Here is a 23,155-nt window from a genome sequence, read left to right on the forward strand (position 1 = left end):
TTGAATGAAGTGGGCGTGTCACTTCGTCCTGAGATAAATGACGTCACTGCGTGTGTGTCCTGTGAAATCTAGGAGCACTGTGTGTGTGGGGGGGCAGTTTACTTCCACTGGTAGCACTCCGATGACAATATTACATTATTAAATCTTTAACAGATAATTAGTTCAATGTTTATTCAAAATGTGAAATATTGAACGGTTGTTAGTTTTGTCATCAAAACTCAAATAATGTAAATTGTAGTATTGTAGAAATTATGTAGTGTTTGCAAAGATGTTATAGAAATCAAAACTACACTGTTGTAAATTTTTTACACATAAAAAAACAAAAACAAAACATTGTTGGTTTAACTTAAAAGAGTAAGTAGGCCTAACCTGGTTGCTTCTTCAAAGTTAAGTTAATTGAAATTTAAAATATTGAGTTACAATATAATTCAATGAAGGATATAAGTTTAATCAACAGAAACTCAATATATTATGTTACATCTTTTAATGTTGTTTAACAAAGTAAAAATACACATTTACAATTATTTTCTTGCATCGCATTCAAGTAGTGCATTTTTTCAGTTCATTTCCTGGGTCTTATTTTTTGACATATTTAATATACGAATATATAAATACGCTCTCCAAGGCTAAATTAATGAATACATAAATACTCAGTTGTCATCTTTGTTTTGGCAACTCAGTGCTTAACCAATAGGCTGCTATTTCATCACAGATACAGTGTCATTAAAAGACACCCATTGAAGTTCAGTTAACATTGTGTCCATAACTGCAGGGCATATGCGTTTTTCCATCACTATGTGATTATGATGCATTTTGTTGAATGGCTTTCAATATTAGAGAAGGGAAGTGCTTATTATTAAGTCAAGCGTGGAAATTCGACACTGTCGTCATTTCTCTTAATGATGTCTCTTTGTATACGCTTAAATCTTCATAATCTTCTTGTAACCATGGATGTACTATTTGCAGACAATTTATCCACCTCACATCCTTGTAATATAAACTACTCAAGCCCAAATTACAATTGGCAGCAATAAAGCATAACAGCTTAATTGTGCCTCTTAAAAAAGTATATTAAATAATAACTGGATGGCATTTACATGCAACGTGATGAGGTCATGTGACAATGTAGAATACTACTGTTGAAAATGTTTATTGTGCATGTATGTATTCCATAAACTATCTACAAACATAGCCCTGCAATCTCTTTTTTCACTTAAGCGCAATAAACATTGACACAAGTCAATGTGTTTTCATTGTATTTCATTATTGCATACACAAATGAACAAGAAATCAAACCATGTTTTCATCAACAGGAAGTGATAAGATCCTTTTGTAATTGGAGCGATCATACCCTGAGAACTAGGAGGTGTCTGTCATGAGTCAGGACCACACCAGAACAATATGCTCCGGGGTAATTAAAGGAACAAATGACTCTTAAAACCGGCTCTGTGTTTAGCCTCCTTTTATTCTCCTGAAAACATCTCGGAACGCATCTTGGAACTGCATGAGTGCTCTCGGTTATCTCTCAAAGAGAAGCTTATTTAGCAGAAAGGAAAAGAAGGTCCTTTGGAGAGAGCGGAAGAAAAGAACAATGCGTTAAAAGGAGAAATCCTTTAATTTTCAGCTAGAAGAAGAACCATTGTATATCCAGCTTTGCCCTGCCTTCAGTTCTTCATCTCCACAGTACTTTGACAGAACCACCATAGGACTCTAAACATTTGTGTTCTAAAGAACATGAAAAAATCACTTATATAACTGTGCAGAAGACGTTTAACCAGACTGAAGAAATGACAATAGTGACACATTTCCTGAAGAAAATGCATGTGGTGCTCAGGTTTACAAAAAAAAAAAAAAAAAGTGTAAATTTCAAATGAATTGGCAACAACCCACAGGAAACTGAATTGGAATTTGAAATTTTATGACAGGAATAGGAATTTGCTGAATAGTATTTCGAAGAAATTCAATGCATTCATGGGAAAATGTATCATTCTTTCAGTCCATAAGGCCTTTTTTAAGTTATATTTTGACCATATAATGGCTTTATTGGATCAGATATGAAAGCATGGGTGGAGAGAGGGGAACTTGATCGTCAAACTCGGGTCTGCTATATGTCGGTGAGCTGCCCACGAGGCTATTGGCTTTACAAGAAGGTTCAAACAAGGTTTTGTGAAGCCAGTATTCAAAATGTGTTTGCTATTCTTTGCTCTTCTAATTAAACTTTGAATTTCAGTTTAATTCATTGTGATTCTTCCTTATATTCAGTGTTGGGGGTAACGTGAGTTACTTAATCTGATTACTTTTTTAAAGTAATGAATAAAGTAATGCATTACTTTTCAATTAACAACAAAATATCTGAGTTACTTTTTTAAATGAGTAATGAAAGTTCCCAGACAGCAACATAGTGTCAGCCCAGATCTGGCCCACATCTTTGTACACGTGGATTCCACACCGGGGCGGTTCAGCGAAAAGAGGAGGCGTGTTCCAGCGCAAACGTTCCCTGGTGCTATTTTGCAGTTCCAGAAAACAATTCCGCCACAGACCAGGAAAGTCAGTGGCGCATTATTCAGGGCGCATGCTTGGCCATAATGTAGCGTGCACGTTATGTGCACAACGCTTATACACTTTGCTTCTCTCATCTACACAGACGCAGCAGTTGATATTTTTGCAAACCATACATAATTACAAGGAAAAATATTCCACACGAGGGAAATCATTGTGGTGTCCATGAAGATGTGAAAAAATAGGCATAAATCTAGCTTACACATTTACCCAAATTATTATACGCCTGTTTAACCGAAGCTAATTTGGGTGGGTTTCTCCATCCCCAATGTCACTTCTCTGTCTTTTACGGCCCTGACGAGAACGTCTGTCTCCTCGGCTGTGAACCGCTCCTGGCGCGCGCCTGGCAAATCTGCCGTTATAATAGCAAGCCGCCATGGAACAAGCGCGCCTGCTCTTAAAGGGAATGTGAGATGTCGCTCTGATTGGTTTATTTCACGTCACGCCCAAACCACACCTATGAATAATGAAGCTACTTCAGACCAACCCATTTTAGATTTGCGTCGGGCGCAAGAGTCATTTATCCCGCCGGTATAATAGCAACAAGACCCACCCACAAAGTTACTTGCGTTTCAGATCGTTAAAATAGGGCCCCATATTTGTTTCATTTTTTTGTTTTTATTGCTAAAGAGTGTTGAACTTTCTTCTCTTGCGTCCTATTCTTCTGCAATCCAGCACAGCTGAAAGGTTTGAGCGGCACCCTCGAAGGTACAGGTGTGAATTTGCTGAGGCTTCACCCTGAGGCTTAATCATTTCACTTTTAACTGGCATCATTTACATGTATGCATTTGGCAGACACTTTTATCCAAAGCGATATACATTGTATTTCAGGGTACACATTTTACATTCTTATCAGTTCTTGCTTTCCCTGGGAATCGAACCCATAACCTTGGCATTGCAATCACCAACACTCTACTGTTTGAGCTACAGGAAAGCTCAAACAGTGTGAAAGGGCCTTTACATTTGCCAAAAAATATTTTTTTTTTTGTTATTTAAAAACAAAGCAAGCCGAGCCCAGATGAGAAAATGTAACACAAAAGCAACATAACACATTATTTTCCATAAAAAGTAACAAAGTAATGCAATTAGTTACTTTTATAGGAAATAACACGATATTGTAACTCATTACTTTTAAAAGTAACTTGTTACTTTCCCTAACACTGCTTATATTCAAATTCATATTGCAACTCTGCGTCCTGTCAGGAATGGAATTGAAATTCTCAATTCTGAATGGCACACAACCGCCGGGTTCAATAACCAATCATGAAACCTTAAAAAAGTATCGAGTCACACCGTGCATGAAATGTCTAGAACATACAGTGTCCTACGACATGCAGTATCCACCACGACGTACGGCCACCCAGTGCTTGACGTGCTTTCGGCCCGCCATTACAGGGGTCCTGAGTCTTTTCACCCGCTCCAGCGTCGAGCACACAGCCCTCCCATGACGAACCCAGAATCCAGCTGACATCACAAGCTGTTTTGTTGGCTGTCCTTTGTAGGCCGTAATGAATCCAGTGAATGTGAAAGGAGATAAAAGGACAGCTCCAGTGAGAGTGAAGGATGGTCACACTGTGTGGCTAATGTTCTGAAGGGTTTCACTGTGGAGAATGCTAACAATGGAAGCAAATGGCAGGACAATGACCAGTGTTTTTGTCCACTCAATTTGTCTGAGGTCCTTCAACCTAATCACATTCACTCAGAGTCATTTGAAGGTTTTGTTCGAAACAGAAACTGCTGAGAGTTCGGGCCCGTGAACAAAAGGACAGAAAGGGGAAGAATCCTCATCTATCACCATGACAGCCGGACTTTAAGACAGGGATTTGGGTCCAAAGAAAACACGGGATGAATGGAGAGGATTGGAGAGAAAAGCCAACGTTTATTCTCTCAAAAAGTCATCAGACATGCTCGACCATCACGTGCATGAGAACGGCTTGAGTTGTTGTTGAAGTTCTTTGTTAATGGGACTATGAAACCTTGAAAAAAAATAAAAATTTGGAGGTTAAGTTTATACAATTGATGACAAACTCTTTTATAATTTGCTTTGTAATTACATAATTCAAGCTCTTAAATATACATAACAACACTTTTTAGTTGTCAGAGAAAATAAAGAATTTAGTTTTCTGATAAGGCACTTTAACAAACGTGAGGTCTAAAAAGGGAAACAACAGCATGGAATATTTAAATGAATAAAGTGGAAACAAAATAATGTATAATGCAAAGATGTAAAAGATGAATATCCTTGATTGGTAAAATACTAGAGGGGTATAGTGAAGAGTAAAAAAAACATAACATAAGGTGATCATATTCCCAAGTGATTTCCATATTTTCCTAAATAAATCTAACTTGTCATTACTGATAAATCACAATCTCTCTATACTGAATGTATGATGTATAGCTTCTTTTTAATAGAAAATTCTCATTTCTAAGTTATGTTCAACATTAATACACACACACACAATGGAAGGGTTTCATTTTTCAAGCGCTAATATTAATTCTTACGTAAAAAATGCATGTTAAGAGTTTTTTCTGAATTGTATTTTTAAAAGCTTTAGGAGAGTAAACTTGCACATTGCTGACATAATTCCTGTGTTTGTGTATTTTAATGCGTTCATGAAAAAGCTGCCATCATGACAGGAGCCGAGCTGAATGTCATATGAATCTCGCAATATGTTCAGTTCTTTACGGTCAACGTATTGTATTTTAACTTGCCCCACTGACATCCTATTGTAAGAGCATTACTGTAAATGCAATTCAGGCTTGTTTTTACAATCTTGAGGGATGAGTCGAAACTATTTTCAGAGGTAAACGACAGAAAATCCCAGATGCTGTCAGTAGAACTTCATCTGGTTTGAACTGGGAAAATCATTTAAGCGTGTCGAGTGTAATCAGTTATCAATCTACTTTGTCACCGCAGACTGCAGCGGTCCAAAGGAGAAGCGAACAGCTGCTTTCCATGTCACACTGATTTCTAACCTTCATCAGCCCATTGTGCAACTTTACAACTGATATTAAGACCGTGCCATAAGACACAGAATGGAGGTGGTAGCGTAACAAATGCTTCTCTCCCTGCTCCTTTAAGCAATTTGCTCCAGAAAAGCAATTTCTGTCAGAAAGTGTTTTGTTTAGAAGAATTAACTTTAGTTCTTTTGTTCTGTTCATAAGGAAATGGCACATATAAGACAAAACAACATGATAAACTACTCCTGAAAGTACTGGGAAACTTAAGCCACACCTAATGTCTTTATGTCTTCACATTGGAATACAGAATAAATCAAGCATTGTCTGCACAAACAAACTTTTCTGAGCCACTTGTCCAGTTTTTTTGAAGTCGGCATGAAACGAAGGTTGCGATGGTCTTTTCTTCCCATGTGTGAAGTAAATCTGAGTGAAACGGCTTCTCGAACAAGAACAAATGTAGGGCGGGACTTGATTTTGTTCATCAGGAATTGATTGGATGGTTGTGGTTTGCTATTGGTCAATCAATCTCATGTGAGTGACAGGTTGCCCCGCCCTCACGCCAGTAAACACGTCATCAGAGAAGAGAAGAGAAGAGAAGAGAAGAGAAGAGAAGAGAAGAGAAGAGAAGAGAAGAGAAGAGAAGAGAAGAGAAGAGAAGAGAAGAGAAGAGAAGAGATGTCGTAGAGAGGGGACGTTATTTTGATTATAGATTACGAGGGCACATGAATTTTTTTTAAATAATGCTATGTATGGATAAAGCATTCATAATAAATACTGCAATATTCCATAAAAAAATTTAATAAAATAATTGTTATGGTGATTTTTGGTGGCTGTATGAAGTCTGTTCTCCTCAATTTCACACTGGTATCCTAACAGAATAACCACAGATGTAGATCTTCAAATTAAAGAAATAGTTTTCAAAAATACATATTTTGAATGTGTTTACAAATAGCCAATGGGCTGCAATGTTTTTTTGAATCCAAACGTTCTTCAAAATATAGAAAGTCATACAGATTTGGAATTAAATGATGGAGGAACTTTCATTCCTTTGAACCATGGACATGTTCCACTAATATTAGACAACTATAAAGTGTCCAAATGTCTTCATTTTAAACATTTTAAAGTGTCTTTTTATACCTATAGCTGTCCTGGTAGTAGGACACTTGGCGGGTTGTTAATTGCCTTTTTTTTATAGTAATTATCATAAATTAGGTATCATTCAAAAGCTTAAACGCAAAATGAATCCTGTGAAAATCGTTTTGATTAACGATGCATGTCAAATAATTTAAGAATCTTAATGCAAATTCCACTTCAAATTATGAAAATCAAGGACAGGCATCTGAATTACAAGATAATGCACAAAATTAAAGTAACTCTGGCCTACTTGTTTAAGAGATAGTGTCTGTGTGTGTGTGTGTTCAGCTTTGCCATGAGATCATCGCTGTAAGGGAAGCATACCACATATCTTCCATTATAATGGATCTGGCTATCCTTTCATATCTTCTCTCCATTTTTGCGCATTACGAGAGTGTATTGAAAGTGCTGTTTCAATGGAAAGGTAAAGGCATGCATTCCTTCTTGTGCACACCTTTGAACTGAACACAATAGGATCGTCTACTGCAAAGATCCCACACTTTTGTTTGTCCATCCAGGAGGAGAAAGGCCTACAGTATCGCTTACTCTCCAGAGATGATGGTTACGATTACAGACAAAGCCACAAATGTCGGGGACAAGAGGCTGTGATTCGATGCCTGCTTGCCTAACACATTGCCTCTTGTTCGCAGTCAATCCAGGATTTTGCCTTCAGGTTAATTCCTTTATGCCCTAACATAACTTAGTCTCAAAACACCATGAGACACGGATGACAGACTGTAAACAAATACCTGCTGTCACCCCCGGCACCAAATCTTAAAGACATTATGGGGCGGGATGTAAAGTGACAACGGTTTTCTTCTCCGGGTTATTGGAATACAGGGGGATTCCCAGTTGTAATCAACACATATGGAAATGAAGGTTAGGATAACTCTATGCAGTAGGACATGATAATTATCAGTGTTGTTATTCTACTGTGATTAAAATGAATGCAATTTATCAAGTGCTAGGTAAGTACCTGATTAAATGTAATTTGGATTGCGTAATCAGATTCCAAAAATGAAATACTTGTAATTAGATCACATTATTTAAAAAATAAAATAAAAATAAATCAGATTACAGTTTTTTTTTATTGATTAGCTACATGATTGATATTCACAACATCACTCAGAATTCATTGATTCCCCTAAATTCTTCTCTTTTTTTAATCTTTTAAATTTTCCTTTCTCAAAAGTTTTATGGAATTGAACAGACCGGCCGCTGTAATTTTGACACGGAAAACTGAGAAGTTGCACATCAAGAACAAATACAATATTTAATCTTTTGTTTTGGTTAGTGTTTTATTTGGATTGTTTTCCTTTTCAAATTATTTATTTCTTATCATTTAACTTTTTTATTATTTAATCATTAACTTTTCATAAATGTATGAACCCCCAGCAGTTCCTTCCCAAACCCTAGTTAGGAAAACTCTGACATGATGTAATGTTTAATGCACTTCATGTTGTTGATAATAAAAAATACATAAAAAAATTGAATCATTTTTCTTTCTCTTTATATTTTATTGTATATGGTACAAGATTATATTATTCAAAGCAATGTTATAAAAAAAGCTAGTCCAAAGCAATCTAAAAGTAATCAAAAAGTAGACACACTGTGAAAAGTTATCGGTTTACTTAATTTAAGAGCAACAAACCATGTTGTTAACATGTTGTTTTAAGTTAACAAACCATGCGTAATTGAACAAATTAAGTGATGTGAACTTGACAATTCCACATAACTTATTTTACAATTCTGCATGTTTTTACCTAATTTTGATGCAATGGGTTTCCTCACTTATTTTTAAAAGTTGTCAACTGATCATTTTTTATAGAGCAGATTATATTACCTAAAATGTGTAATGTAATAGATTACATTACTAACAACAATTTGTATCATGTAATTTGTATTCAGTAATGGACTACGTTGTGTAAGTAATCCACCCAGCACTGCCCCTGATCCGCACGTAAATTCCCTAAAAAGCTGTATTCATACTACTAGTGCAATTCAAGCTACATGTTTTTGACTGGTTAGCATGACCAAAACAATTAAATAAAAATACCCATCAAAACACAAATATCAATTTAAGAAAATGATTGAAGAATGAATACAAAAAACATGTTTTGTGTAATACCAAGTGTTTAATCCAAATACAAGAATCTGATATGACACAATTTCAAACACAAATGTGAACATAACTGCAACTTTTGGACAGTAAACACTGATTCTTCAACTCACTGTCACTCAACATCACTTTCATTCTCACAGTTCCAAATTCACAAAAAAAAATTATTATAAAAATAAAATAATTTTTTTTTAAAGTTCAAAAGAATCAAGGACAGCATTACATTTAAAGGGTATATTAAACAAAAAAGTAAAAGTCCAGCACAAGAACTGTCTTTATATTCTATAAAAAAAACAACACATTTTCAGAAAGACTGTTTTCCAGCAAATATGTTTATCTCTAAGCTGTCTCTACAAAGTGTTTATTGTTTTTGATTAAGGCAAATGGAGTGTCATAATAATAATAATAATGAAACAGATGCTGTTTTTAAACTTGACTACTTTCAAGAGCCCTCTCAGTACAGAGTTGTCTTAATATTCAGAAGGCCTGATCGTGTTGTCAGAATCAGCAGCTTTTTAAGGATCATGGAGTATAAAGGCACCGGTAGAACTAAATTAGTCTAAATCATAGCATAGTGTTTCATTTGAGCAAAGGCAAGAAATCTCTTTGGCCCATAGCAGTCCTGTACTATACTTACACATTAAGGCACATATTCATAATCATAATATACAGTGTACAACCAAGTGCTATCACACTGGAGAAATCAGAGCGCTGGTGTAGAGTTGAGCCGGTGCTTCCTCTCGTGTGACTGCAGCCTGTCCTCTCTGGAGATGTTGGCGTGTGTACGCGTCTCCTGCTCCGCTCAGCCTGGTGTCTTGGGCGAGGGAGGCAGAACTTGTGGCTGTTGCCTTCCGCAGAAGCCGAGGATGCTGGGATAGCCGTGCCCCGTGTGCATCATCCACTCTCCAGGCTGTTATAGGGCAGTCTCGAAGATAACCAAGCTGCCATCTGCAGTGGTGGCGAAACCGTTGAGCTGGTGGGCCGGACTGCGGTTCATGTAGGCCTGGAAACCAAAAGAGACAGAGCAAGGTTAGTGAGACGTATATGCAGTGCTGGGTAGTAACCGATTACATGTAATCTGGATTACATAATCAGATTACAAAAATTAAGTACTTGTAGTTGTATTCCGTTTAAGGGAATTTTAAAACGGAATATAATCCAGTAACATTTTTATTGATTCTTCCCAAAGAATCTATCTATCACACATACATATATATATTATGTAAAGAAAAACTTTCGTTAGATGCGGTTAATCGTGATCAAATCGATTTGACAGCACTAATCCAAAACAATCTAAAAGTAGTCAGAATACATTACCAAAAAAGTGTAATGTAACTGATTACGTTACTAACTACAATTTTCATCATGCCATTTTCAATCTGCAACGCACTACAATTTGTAAGTAATCTACCCAGCACTGTGTATATGACCTTTTAATGAGACCTGGAAAGAGATGAAAGGCGTCACTCTTTTCCCAAACCTTCCCTGACAATGCTTTCCTAAACACAGGGGACGGAACACAGGAGGCTGAATGGAAGTAAAAATCCCCCCTTATTTAATATCATTATTATGCAGTAATCAAAACCTCTCATTGTATTTAAAAGCACCCATGGCTAACAATGAGCGTAAAGACAAAAAGAAGAAAAAGCACCTGGTGTTCCGACCCACACCCCCCGCAGATACACCGAGAAAAGTCCCAACAACACAAAGCATGGCCGACAAACAGTTGGCCACACTATCAGATATACTCTCAATTGAGCCGGCATTCAGAGCGCACAAAGGCGGAGTGGTCTAATATCAGGTAGATGTGTGCTTGAAAGCCCCGGCGGTCAGCTCCAGAGGGGCCGGCACAGAGAATGAGCTCACCGGCTGAACGAGGCGGAGAGGAACCCGATCCGAAGGGAGAACAACATGCCGCTGAGGAGGGGGAAACTAATACTGACTGACAGCACAAAGGCCTGGGCTCTTTGAAACACGGCGTATTGTGGGTTTCTGGCACAGGTACATGTGGCACATATTTGGCGACGGGACAGGGCGACATGGACGGGAGACTTCACATCGGTGTTAAACTGATGCGCTCCTGTGGACATCCGGTGATCTGCTCACCTGTTTGGCGGTCTGGAGGAGCGAGGATGCCTCTGCCTTTCCCGTCTGCTGCACCATCTTGTACAAGATCCCCTTCTGGTTCTGTAGGAGAACGTGGGGGGCGTCATACTCGTGGATCCGACCTGCATCCAGAACCTGAGAGAAAAATAAACATCTCGTTTTTTTTATGCTTTCCTTTTAGGATTGAGAACCGGTACTTTTTCCATTGAAGATAAATAAATAAATAAATAAATACTGGAGCCAAACGATTTGTGACATTAGGATCCGGTAACTGTAGTTCGATTCACGAATGAATGAATCGTTCATTCTTTTTAATGAACCAAAGAAAAAAGACTCAAAGATCAGTCATGAGTTGGTCTATTGACTCAAGTGACTACTTTCATTATGTCCAACTCAAAACGAAGAACATGCTATTGTGATATGTGCATTTAATGCTTGTAAGACTTAAAACTGTACATAAAAAGTACTGTAAAGTAATATAGGCTTGATGGCTCCTGGTTATATACTGTAGGTCCCAATAAACACTTATGTAGTATGGAAAAAAGCAGGATGAAAACATAAATTTCATGTAAGAACCATGCAGGTTTAGAAAGATATGAAGGTGAGAAAATATTTTTCACTATTTCTTTAACCCTCATAATGGATTAAAAATCTGCATTTGATTTTCATAACTTAATATTTTTCAACTGAAACCATACTGCCTCTGAATAATAACTTCTCATTAATAAGTGAATGCACAAAAAATCAGTTTTGAATGTTAGTTATTACCACGTTATTACTACATTTACCCCCTTTTTTTATTCTTGTAATTAAGCAATTGAGAAATGTCAAATTTAACATAAATTACAGAAAAATCACTGATCAAATTTCTCAGAATTCTCAACATTAACTGCTCAAAAATGATCCAAATTTATGAAACCTACATTTTCATTTTCTAACAAAACAACATTGATATTAAACTGGAATATTTTCCAAATTAAATATACTTATTTTATTGGGATAATCTTTCACTTTCAGATAAAAGATGATACATTTTTCATGCTGTAACGGTTCATCAGTTGGCATGAATGTTTATGTTTATCAACAAAATTCAGCACCAAATCTACTTTAAGTATTTGAGGTAAATCAAACAAGTAAAAAACTGCACTCACCAGGATGCGGTCACTGTCTATGATAGTGTTGAGTCTGTGTGCGATGGTGAGGACAGTGCATTCCTTGAACTTTTCCCGAATGGTTTTCTGGATCAGCTCGTCTGTCCTGTAGAGCACATGACATACATTTAAAGCTATAGCTCTCAGAGTGGCTTTATTTGATTATAAAGGACCTTCAACAATCTCAGGTAACCAGGTAAAGGACTCACCGAGGGTCCACATTTGCAGTGGCCTCATCGATGATGAGAATACGGTTCTTCCTCAGAATGGCTCTAGCTAGACAGACGAGTTGCCGTTGGCCCACGCTGAAGTTTGATCCTGACTCAGCCAGTTCTGTCTCGAGCTTACCAGGCAACTCCTCCACAGCAGCCTTCAGCTGGACCTTTGAGCAGACCGCATATGTCATAAGTCAAAGATCACTTATTAATGTAATAAGTAATTAATAATTAATGTAAATCTACTGGGGTAAAAGGTCACACTGGGAAATGGATCTATGGGCCCATTGGCAAAGAACAATCTTGGGTCGTTCCACTCAAAAATCGATATAAAAACCAGCTAAAAACCTCTCAGGCCACAAAAACCCAAAATTATTTTTCCATTGGCTTTTGGATTATTGCAGGCAATAAGCTCTATGACCAACAAAAGTTTATGATTCGTACACATGTTGTTTATCATGATAATCCTCACAAATGTACAAACCTTTTATGAATTTTGAAGCCTAAATACAATCGGCAGAAGTAAAAAGCTAAACGTAGGCTAAAGGCGAACTACACCACGATTGCTTGACTTCAATGTCAGCACCATTAAAGTCCGCGTGAACCGGAAGTTGCAAACGACTTTTCTCCAGTGCTGTGACGTATTTCCCAGTGAAAAGGAATATTGAACAGAGGGCAGAGTTTTACTCTAGCGCTCCTCCTCTCCATCTCTCGCTCATTACAGACTAACGATTTGAGGGGAGTGGTTAAGCGCTTCCCAAACCAAGCCGTCAAACCTACGTCATCAGGGAAGGTCCTCCAATGCAGAGGGGAGGGGCATTTTCAGATTTTGATTAAAGATTACGAAGCCAAAAAATGTTTTCTGTGTTTTAACTTGCACGGATTAATTGTTCACCACAAGACTAGTAATATGTGCTAACAAAGTAAATAGGGTCCATTTTGATTTCAGTTGGACTTTAAGCTTCGGACAACTCTTTCAGTCTTGACTTCAGACTGCCACTGACTTCAGAGCGATGGAATCGGAAGTGCTAAAATGTAAACTCGTTTTGGGGTTTTGGCCTACAAAAATTATGTCATCCCTGCATCTCTCTATTACAGCGAGTGTGTGCATGTTCACCTCTTCCAGAGAGTTCCACAAGTCAAGGTCTGAGTGCTGGCCGAAGGGGTCTAGGTTCTTCCTCATGGTTCCTGTGAACAGTACGGGATCCTGCGGGATGATTGACATCTTCTGACGGAGGTCGTGCAGGCCGATCTCTGAGGTCAACACTCCGTCCACGAAGATTTTACCATCTGGCTCCATCAGACGGAACAGTGCTGAAATCAGGGAACTTTTCCCTGCACCGGTCCGTCCAACGATTCCAACCTGATCAATGCAGAGCAGAAAACATCAGTGCGAATGTCCTGACAGACTCGTATGATGATCTGGAGCTGGTGCTGGACTCACCTTCTCTCTAGGTCTGAACATGGCGGAGATGTTTTTGAGGATGACGGGTCCATCAGAACTGTAAGAGAAGTTGACCTTGTCGAAGGTTATAAGGCCCCGATGTGGCCATTCGGGAGGTGGCCGTTTTTTGGTTTCCCAAGGTGCTTCACTTTCTAGCTCTGTGTACTCTAACACTCTCTCCACCGACGTCATCTAGAAGGACACATCATTCAGAAAGCAGATCAATTTATGTAAATATGCCCACACACACACACACACACACACACACACACACACACACACACACACACACACACACACACACACACACACACACACACACACACACACACACACACACACACACACACACACACACACACACACACACACACACACACACACACACACACACAGAGAGGTTTACGTCAGTGGATCTCAACCATTATGACTTCAAGGCTCCTCATTGTCCACAACAATATTTGATATAACAATATTTTTCCGTCGTCTTCGGTGCATTCATATGTGAATTGCACAAGCTTATTTTGTCTTTTAGATCAAAAGATCTGAAAAAACCCATACATTTACGTAGAAATCCGGACAGAAGTGGTTGAAAGTGGACAAAAGAGACGGATTAAAACACCAGGTGTAAAAGGGAATGTGTCTCCCTCGTCTACTTGTGACCCAGTTGACCAAAACACATCTTAATACCAGGTGTAAACAGAGCCATAGACAGCATTCTTACCATCAGCATCAACCAGCAAGTTACTTCATAACGGAGTTGAAATGCACCATATAGAAAGCAACTTGCATGCACATTACAGAAATAGCACTCCCAATTGACGAGTTTGATGTTCTTATGTTGCTAAGCTAACAATGCAATACTCCTATAAGAAGAGTATTTTCAGTAACTCCGCGTTACTAAATAAAACAAGCATTCAATTGACCATAATTGAGAGTTTCTTAAAAGTTATTTATATAATAATAAAAATATTTATGAACAGTAGTTCAGGAGGATTATTTGATTTACCAAAAGTTTGAGGCAGTTTCATGAAATTAATATTTCAGTAAATTCAGATATTTCAAGGTCCTTACCATGTTCTCCACCTCGGCACTCTGTCTAACGCCCCACTGGAACATTCCCATTAGGGTGAGTGCATAAGACAAGGCCAATCCCACATCTCCCGCCCTCATACCTGTGAGAGTCAGACATGATCAACACTTCATTCACAAACTGGTCTTAAAAAAAGAGATTCAGCTGGTACAGTTGGGTACCATGTAAACGCATGAGCTTGAAACGGTTGACATTAATCCTAGGAAAAAAAGATGTTTCCACTGATAATGATTTGAAACATCAATTACAAATTTATTTTCAATGAAAGTTGGTGATTTGAGGCTATATGACCATCAAAGACCATCAATTCTTGAGACACGTCCCACATAACATTTTCCCTTCGTATAGAATAAATGTATGAACGCAATCAAAAATACAGTAAAAACAGTTATTTAAAATTTTTATAATATTTAAGTTTTCTATGTTAATTTTTTCCTGTGATGCAAAGCTGGATTGTCAGCATCATTACTCCAGTCTTCAGCGTCACATGATCCTTCAGAAATCATTCTAATATGCTGATTTGATGCTCAAGATTTTTTTATTATTATTATCAATATTAAAAACGTAATATTTTTTTCAAAACAAAGATACTTTATATATAAACATTATGTATTTAAATTTAAATGAAAGTGTTTAATTTCACAGCTACTTTTTGTCAATCCCATTAGATATTTATGAAATGCAAAATAATTATAATATTTCTCCCCCTAGTTGTGCAGCTTGTGTTGTCTCAGTACTCAAGATCCAGTGCACTGCCACCATGAACCCCGGGGATTGTGTTTTGGTGTGTAGTGTGTATGCTTTGATCTGGATTTCTCACTGTCTTTAAGAAGAAGACATCCAAAGGCTGTGATGGTCACAAACACAGAACACATTCCATCCAAGCGCACTGCAAACCAGCGTGAAGTGGCCAAGAACAAGAACCAGGCCTCTGTAGGAGTACACATAACCTTTTAAACAACACATTTACAAAGTAAGAGCTAATCTGAGTCCTGAAAGTGACCGACTCCTTTACTAACCTGAGTGCAGGTCTTGATGGGCATCAAACGTTAGCTGAAACCTTTCCTCGGCTTTAAAGGCACGAATGGTCCAGAGGCCTTGCAGTGAGGAAGACAGATGGGAGAACACAGGACTTCGAGCTGTAGGAACGCAAATACACATGGTCATCAACATCAGAACGACTAAACGTACAGGACACATTGTGTCACAGAAGACATGCTTGAAGATGCTTACTAGTGGATTCAATGCGCTTGACGTCTCGAGATGTCCGCAGGAAGTAGCGGCGTAGAAACAGGAAGCATATCAATAGGGGCAGCACAGGAATCAAGATCCAAGGGATGACTGAACAAGCCACAGCAATGGTTCCGATGATTTGAAGAAACACCTGTAGTGCATAAGAGCATGAAAAAGGGAGAGATATACATAATACATTTTTTAACATTTAATGTTTCATTGAATACATTTAATTTATAATACAGTAAAATAAAGTATAAAGTGTTCCAAATGGGAGGAGAGCTGTAGAAACACTGCGTCACGGCGGTTGAATGCTGGCTCATTAAAAGCACTTTGTGGTTTTGGCTGCTACTTTTGACCACAAACATTAATCAAAGAACACGGAAGAAAAACAGTGAGGCTGCCATGACAGCATGACTCGACACTTTCCGAGTGAGATCTCACTCAAATTACCCATAATCCCTGCAACCATGTTAACAATTTAAGGTTAGTGTGGGAATGACCATAGACTATGGCAGAATACAAACTGACAAAAGCATTTCTGTGCTCGTGATTTTGGGACTCGCCACATAGAAGATCCACAATAACGTCAGAGTGAGATCTCCCTCTTTAAAACTATTTAAAGAAAACGCTTTGGTCAAAATGCCAGCGTTGTCATGTTCAGTAACGGAATATGAGAATACTGTGTGTGCACTATACAATGTATGCCTACTATTTCACAAAAATAGTATGTGAAACTGTATAAATTATGTAGTTACAACAATTCCAAAAAGTAGTATGCATTGCTGCTGTCGCATGCCCTCATCATGTTGCATGTTTAATTTAGTAAGTGGCATTCAGTGGGGGTGTCTATACAATATGTATACTAGTGGTTCTCAATGCAGGGGCCGGGGCCCACTAGGGGGCCTCAACAAGCCAAAAACTTCTAAGTTGTCCTTAAAATAAGAAAAACAAGTATTAATAAACAAGTATTACCTCCTTAAAACTTTTTTTTTTTTTTTTTTTTTTACCACCACGACGATTCTCATGGCCTTGTAAAAAATGGATAGGTGAGGGAGTTTAACTCTTTCCCCGCCATTGACTGGATTTTCCGGCTTTCCATGTTTTCACTGTTATACGGTAGGGGGCGCTATTACGCATCTTCTGAAAGAGTACTGAATCTCCAGATCAAAACACAGTTGAAGAAGATGCAGGAACAAGCAATAGCATATCCAAGCAGAGGCATAGGTAAAATAACGTGATCATCAACTTTTAACACATTTCATTTAACACGGAATGAAATGTGGACACAGGACGAGCTATAGGACAGTGAAGCTTTGGGGGTGTTGATGGACGCAATCCATTTTTTGATCATCATTCTGAATCTGATCTGGGTGTAGTCTTTAACAAAAACATGTTTTTCTCAGCTTTTTGCTCAAAATGTTGCTTTTTTATAGCCTGGGTTTCCCCATGCTGCCTTGCGCGCAGCACGATTTTATTCACGCTGCTAGGCAGTCTGGATTCCATGGACCAGATTTTCACCTCAGCGTGGGAACCAATCACAGAACGGGGAGGGAGCAGCAAGACGATGACGACGTCTATGCGACACACCGAATCAGTTTGTTTATATCTATGGATCCAACATGGCATCAGACGCGAAGTTACCTTTCGATGCAGCCTTAGATAGTGTTCTAAGTAGTTTAGAACGCAAGTTTATTTCGTCTTCTTCCCCGTCGAATTTCTGTCGCTCTACATACGTCATCTGGTATAATTGAAACTATTGGCTATGAGGTACGTCCAGGAGCATTTGATAGACATTCGTAGCGCCGAATAAACCGCTCTGGGCATTTGTAAACCACGCCTCAAATACGAGAAAATGAACATGTGGTTCCCAGACCACGTCTCAATGAGAAAGAGGTCTGACGTTAGCCAGGCTAGCTTTTTTATGAAACTTACCCAAATTCAAGTGTTGATTATAAAAATGCATAAAGCTAGAATGAAACGTTCTTTAATTCCTATCCAGTTAATCACAAATGACTGGAAAAGTCTTGCAATTCATTAAAAAGAGTGGGACCATTGAACAACATTCAGCTCTTAAAACTTCTGGAATCTTGAAATGTAAATATTCAGAAACTAGGAATGTTGCCCGTAGATTAAAATTGTACAAAAGTTGTCATTATAATCAAATGTACCCGATTTTACCAACACGGAGTCAAGCTTTCGTAGTTAATCTGGTTTTTCTTTTTTTGGGGGGGGGCTTGTAGAAGTTCTGAATGGCCGGTAAACAATTTGTAGCCAAAGTGGCCGGTGAGTGAAAAAGTTAATTTCAAAACCTGCACCTGACCAGTCAAAAATCGCCTTGCTTTAGTAGGAAATCTTAGCAAACTTTTAGTCATCATAATGGTGTCGACTTGTAGTGTTACCGGGTGCAAGAATTCAAAGAGTAAATATTTAGTGGGAGCGAGTTATTTTCAGTTTCCAGTGAAGGATCCAGTGTGTTGTAGGAATTGAATTCCAGACATGTGAACTCGTAAACATGAAGAGAACTCTGTGGCAGAAAATTGGAAAAACATCCATGTTTGTAGTCAACATTTCAAACTGGATGACAACGAACACTGTTTTAGGCAAAACACAGGGGAAAATAACAGAAAGACACTGCCATTCTGTCAGTTCCGCTCAACCTCGCCGAAGTAAAACGCTGTCGCGTACAGGTTAAAGAGCGGTTACCATAGTGCTCCATTTTTACCATAATGCTGTTTACAATTTTCAGTGAAAAACCTACTCTAGCAACAACTGTTTTGTTAATAACCCTCATTCAATCTGGCTGTCTAATGAGTAGGGATACAAAAATGCAGAAGTACAACCTATAGTTTTTATAGAAGCCCTGGAGCTGACAAAAGTCAGCCGAATAACACGTTATGCAACATCCAACAGACTTTTAAAGACAAATAAACAGGAATTTCAAGGTCCAGGTTAGGTAACACAAAGAAAGAGTAAACATTGTTCATTTAAAGGGATAGTTCACTTTGAAATAAATTTTTGGTATGTTTTAGCTTACCTCAAGGGCATCCAAGATGTAGGTGTCTTTTTTTCCGCAGTAGTTTCAATTTTGATATTTTTAGGTCAAACCGTTCTTGTCTGTCAGTCATAATGCAGGTCTATGGTCACGGTCTCAAAACACAAGCACAGAGTCCAAATTAAAACAATTCCCCGTCGTCCAAATTAAACAATTCCCCATCGTAAGTACACATTGATGGCCTAAGACACGAAACGAGCGGTTTGTGTGAGAAAACGAACAGTATTTATATCGTTTTTACCACTTATACGCAGCCATGTCGAAGTGCTCTGATCTGACGTGTGCGCAGACTGGTGCATAGATATATACACACTAGATGTCGCCTTGTCTACGGCAGTTCATTGGAACGAATGTCTTTAAGGCGACATCTAGTGTATATATCTATGCACCAGTCTGCGTACACGTCAGTTCAGATCACTCGGACATGTCTGCGTATAAGAGGTAAAAACGATATAAATACTGTTCGTTTTCTCACACAAACCGCTCGTTTCGTGTCTTAGGCCATCAATGTGTACTTACGATGGGGAATTGTTTAATTTGGACGACGGGGAATTGTTTTAATTTGGACTCTGTGCATGCTGTTTGAGACAGTGACCATAGACCTGCATTATATGACTGACAGACAAGAACGGTTTGACCTAAAAATATCAAAATTGAAACTACTGCGGAAAAAAAGACACCTACATCTTGGATGCCCTTGAGGTAAGCTAAAACATACCAAAAATGAATTTCAAAGTGAACTATCCCTTTAAATACCGAAATTGTAACAATACAAATTGGGTTAAAAATTGTCAAACTTTTTTTAAGTGATTTTACTAAAAATAAAATGAATGCATTGGGCAAAGTTTCTTTCATCTTCACTTTCACTAAACAGAGGAACACAAAAAGTGTATTGGCACTAGCACAAGAAAATGAAACAAATGATATTAACTTCCTTTGCGATTCCTTAAACTACGTGTCGATCTCAAAGTCAAAGTTGTGTATGTATGTGTACACAAAGTTGTGTACAAATATGTGTGTATGTGTCACCAGTGTATGTATCATTCCAAGACTTGAAGGCAGCAACACTGGAGAAATAGTACAAGCAGGATAGTGGTATGCTATTCTTTAGGAAGTATTCAACAATGCATGCTGACTTTGCTGCCACACGAAAGGGAACCAATAGTGAGAAAGGACTGTGGGAAAGGCTAAGTGACTGCAGAGTTTTCTCATCCTGAGAGAGAACAAGAAAGATTCTGCTGCCCCACACAATGAAAAGCTCCTTAAAAGAAAGACTATTGTACTTCCACTCAGTCTGTCAAGCTTCAGACAATAGCGCTCTGAGCACATAAAGTGACGCCTGTCCCCCATGCATTGACCACATTGTCATTTGCCAGGGGAAAAGCCACAATATGTTGTTAGACTACAACACTTGGTTTACCAGAGCGAATAATAATGCGTATGGCCACAAGTGATGGGTGCTCTAATATAGCCACGTTACCAGTGTGCAAATTATACAGTGTTTAACAGACGCTCAGCTACAAAACTTGCTTTACTAGGAAATACTTCTAAGCAAATTAAGCAATAGCAAACCTGGATAAAATCCACAAATGTCCAGGGAAGTAAGGAATCAAGTTGGCCAATGTCTTTGGAGAACCGGTTGAGGATTCTTCCTGAAATGAAAAGAAAAGAGAAAAACCATTTAGCAAACACAACTACTTCCAGAACATCTACTGAGCTAGACAGGACAGCATGAAGAAGGATATCAAGGGGAAAAAACCCTCATTAATACAATGAAATTCTTGAATATAAAATCTTCTAAGCATAATCTTCTATTGTTATTATTTCTTAGAAAGTGACAATAAATGGAATAATACAATAAACAAAACTGCTTTATTGCTTGTTAATATTTGAATAAGCTTTATCGAATCGAAGTCATGACACTCTTAATCTTGAAAGCACCACTAATTAAAAAGTAGAAATGCTGACAGTGACATACTGGGCAAACTTTTCTGTTGCATTATTTTATCAACAAACAACAACAATCCCATAATGCCCTTTACTTATCTAACTGGTTATGATAATACAGGCCATAAAGGCCTTTAACCTACAATTTGAATCACTGAAAGGATAATAAATGACAGATTAAACAAATAATGCAAACAAAGGAGGGCTCAATAAACAATGGCACCATGCTGGATATCTATTTGTCATTTGTCAGAAATGTTTACAACTAATTATACTGAGATTAAAAGTTCCAAAGAACTGACAGACAAACACCCACTAGTGCTAACCATTCTTTATTACTAGAGACCATAGATTATAAATGATAAAGGCTAGAACGTAGAGACACAGGATACAGTAGTTGTGGCAATTAATCCACAACACAAGCTTATTCCAACCATAAAAGTCTTTCTAAATGTGATTTCTGTGAGTGCATCTCGCAGTAATGCGCCTCGTGTGTGCGCTGCTGATAACAGGATCACGGAAAAGGGCTCCAACTGACTCTTCAGCAGTCATAAAAACTATCTATTAGACTTTTGAGACTTGTAAATGCTCTTTTGCTCATGTTATCAACAGTAACACCCCGATAAGGAGACCACGATGACAGAACCCAGGTCTGCTGTTTGCTCTTTAGAAGGTGAGAAGAAACTACTCTATACTGGTCATATCTGGATACCACCATTATCTAGCACAACTGTCATTCTAATACGCTGATGCATTTGTACATTGATAATTTATCCAATGTTCCTTGAGCATAAAATCAGCATATCAGAAGGATTTCTGAAGGATCATGTGACACTGAAGACTGGAGTAATGATGCTGAACATTCAGCTTTACCACCACAGGAATAAATTAAAATTTTAATATATTCAAATAGAAGCCATTTTTTTTAAATTGTAATATTATTTCACAATATTACTGTTTTTACTGTATTTCGTATAAAGCATAACAATCATTACGCCTATGGAATGTCTTTATAATGATAGGTGTTCCAACAGAGTAAGTTTTGATGGTATCTCCAAATAATTTCATTAATGACTGAATAGGTGAAATGTTATAGCAAATAAGGTGCAATAAAAACCATCAGAGGCTTATAAAAGGCAACAGCTCAGATTGTGCTAATAATGCTTTATGACTTATCAATCCAGACCATCATTTTCTATTTTTCAAAACAGCCAGTGAGAGCCGAAGGATCGCACCTCAATCCAAACACTTCACGCGCAACACAGCCAATGTACCTCACTGCATGAGCAAAGGCCTCAAACGCTGCCATTTACACAATACTCCAGAGTAAACACTGAAATCCAGGGTAAACATCGAAGACACAGCTTTACACTTTCCTCCTCCACTGAGGAAGTCTGGGAATCTCTTTACAACAGACAAAGTGCACCTCAAAGACTGTGACTGCTTCTAGATGAATGTCATCCAATACCCAGAAGCACTAAATTAAAGACATTTTTGGACAGTGCACATAATAAGTGCAATAACATTCAACAGCCACAATCCGTACAAAAGGAAAACATAAGACACTTACAAATAAATAGCTAAATTTACCATTGAATTACAGTAACATGTTTCGTTTGCAAATGTACCATGGTATTTTCAGGACACAAAAGAAAACCCAATAAGCAATAGACACTTACAGACATACCACAAAGTACCATGGTAACTATATTATTTTATAAAGAGGTATAGTGGTAATAACAAGGTATTATTGGAGTACAATGCTAACACTACGTTATATTTATAAAAATGATATCATTCAGTAGTTGGTATGTACATTTTCAGGGATTTTCATAATTAAATGTCATTCAAATTAATAACAATTAATCATTAACATTAATAACACAAAATATGTTGAGGATTCCAAACACCATGTGTGGTCCTTTTAATTACTATACATACAGAGTATATACATTTATATAAAGTAAAAATTTAAAATACACATACAACTTCATTAAAACTTTTGACTTTGTGGATGATGAAATGTGTTGGACATTACTTTTGACTTTAAATTGAAGTTAAACTACCATTCAAAAGTTTATATATATATACATACATACATACACACATACATACTTTTATTCAGCAAGGATGCATTT

General features: G+C 37.8%; 1 protein-coding gene across 2 annotated transcripts in view; it reads right to left on the reverse strand.

Moving 5' to 3' along the window:
• Positions 1 to 8,767: 8,767 nt before the first annotated feature.
• Positions 8,768 to 23,155, reverse strand: part of abcc4 (ATP binding cassette subfamily C member 4 (PEL blood group)) — a 37,932-nt gene continuing 23,544 nt past the window's right edge. For both annotated transcript variants that reach the window (XM_082189893.1, XM_082189894.1), the window contains 11 exons: positions 20,643 to 20,722; positions 16,016 to 16,166; positions 15,802 to 15,921; positions 15,603 to 15,713; positions 14,764 to 14,864; positions 13,690 to 13,881; positions 13,363 to 13,608; positions 12,240 to 12,412; positions 12,031 to 12,136; positions 10,880 to 11,014; positions 8,768 to 9,776 (listed from right to left, as the gene is read on the reverse strand). In XM_082189893.1, the coding sequence (XP_082046019.1) occupies positions 9,687 to 9,776; positions 10,880 to 11,014; positions 12,031 to 12,136; positions 12,240 to 12,412; positions 13,363 to 13,608; positions 13,690 to 13,881; positions 14,764 to 14,864; positions 15,603 to 15,713; positions 15,802 to 15,921; positions 16,016 to 16,166; positions 20,643 to 20,722 (1,505 nt within the window). In that variant the 3' untranslated portion in view covers positions 8,768 to 9,686. The remainder of the gene's footprint in view (positions 9,777 to 10,879; positions 11,015 to 12,030; positions 12,137 to 12,239; positions 12,413 to 13,362; positions 13,609 to 13,689; positions 13,882 to 14,763; positions 14,865 to 15,602; positions 15,714 to 15,801; positions 15,922 to 16,015; positions 16,167 to 20,642; positions 20,723 to 23,155) is intronic.

Source organism: Leuciscus leuciscus, assembly GCF_965113295.1.
Source record: "Leuciscus leuciscus genome assembly, chromosome: 14".
In the NCBI taxonomy this organism is placed as follows: domain Eukaryota; kingdom Metazoa; phylum Chordata; class Actinopteri; order Cypriniformes; family Leuciscidae; genus Leuciscus; species Leuciscus leuciscus.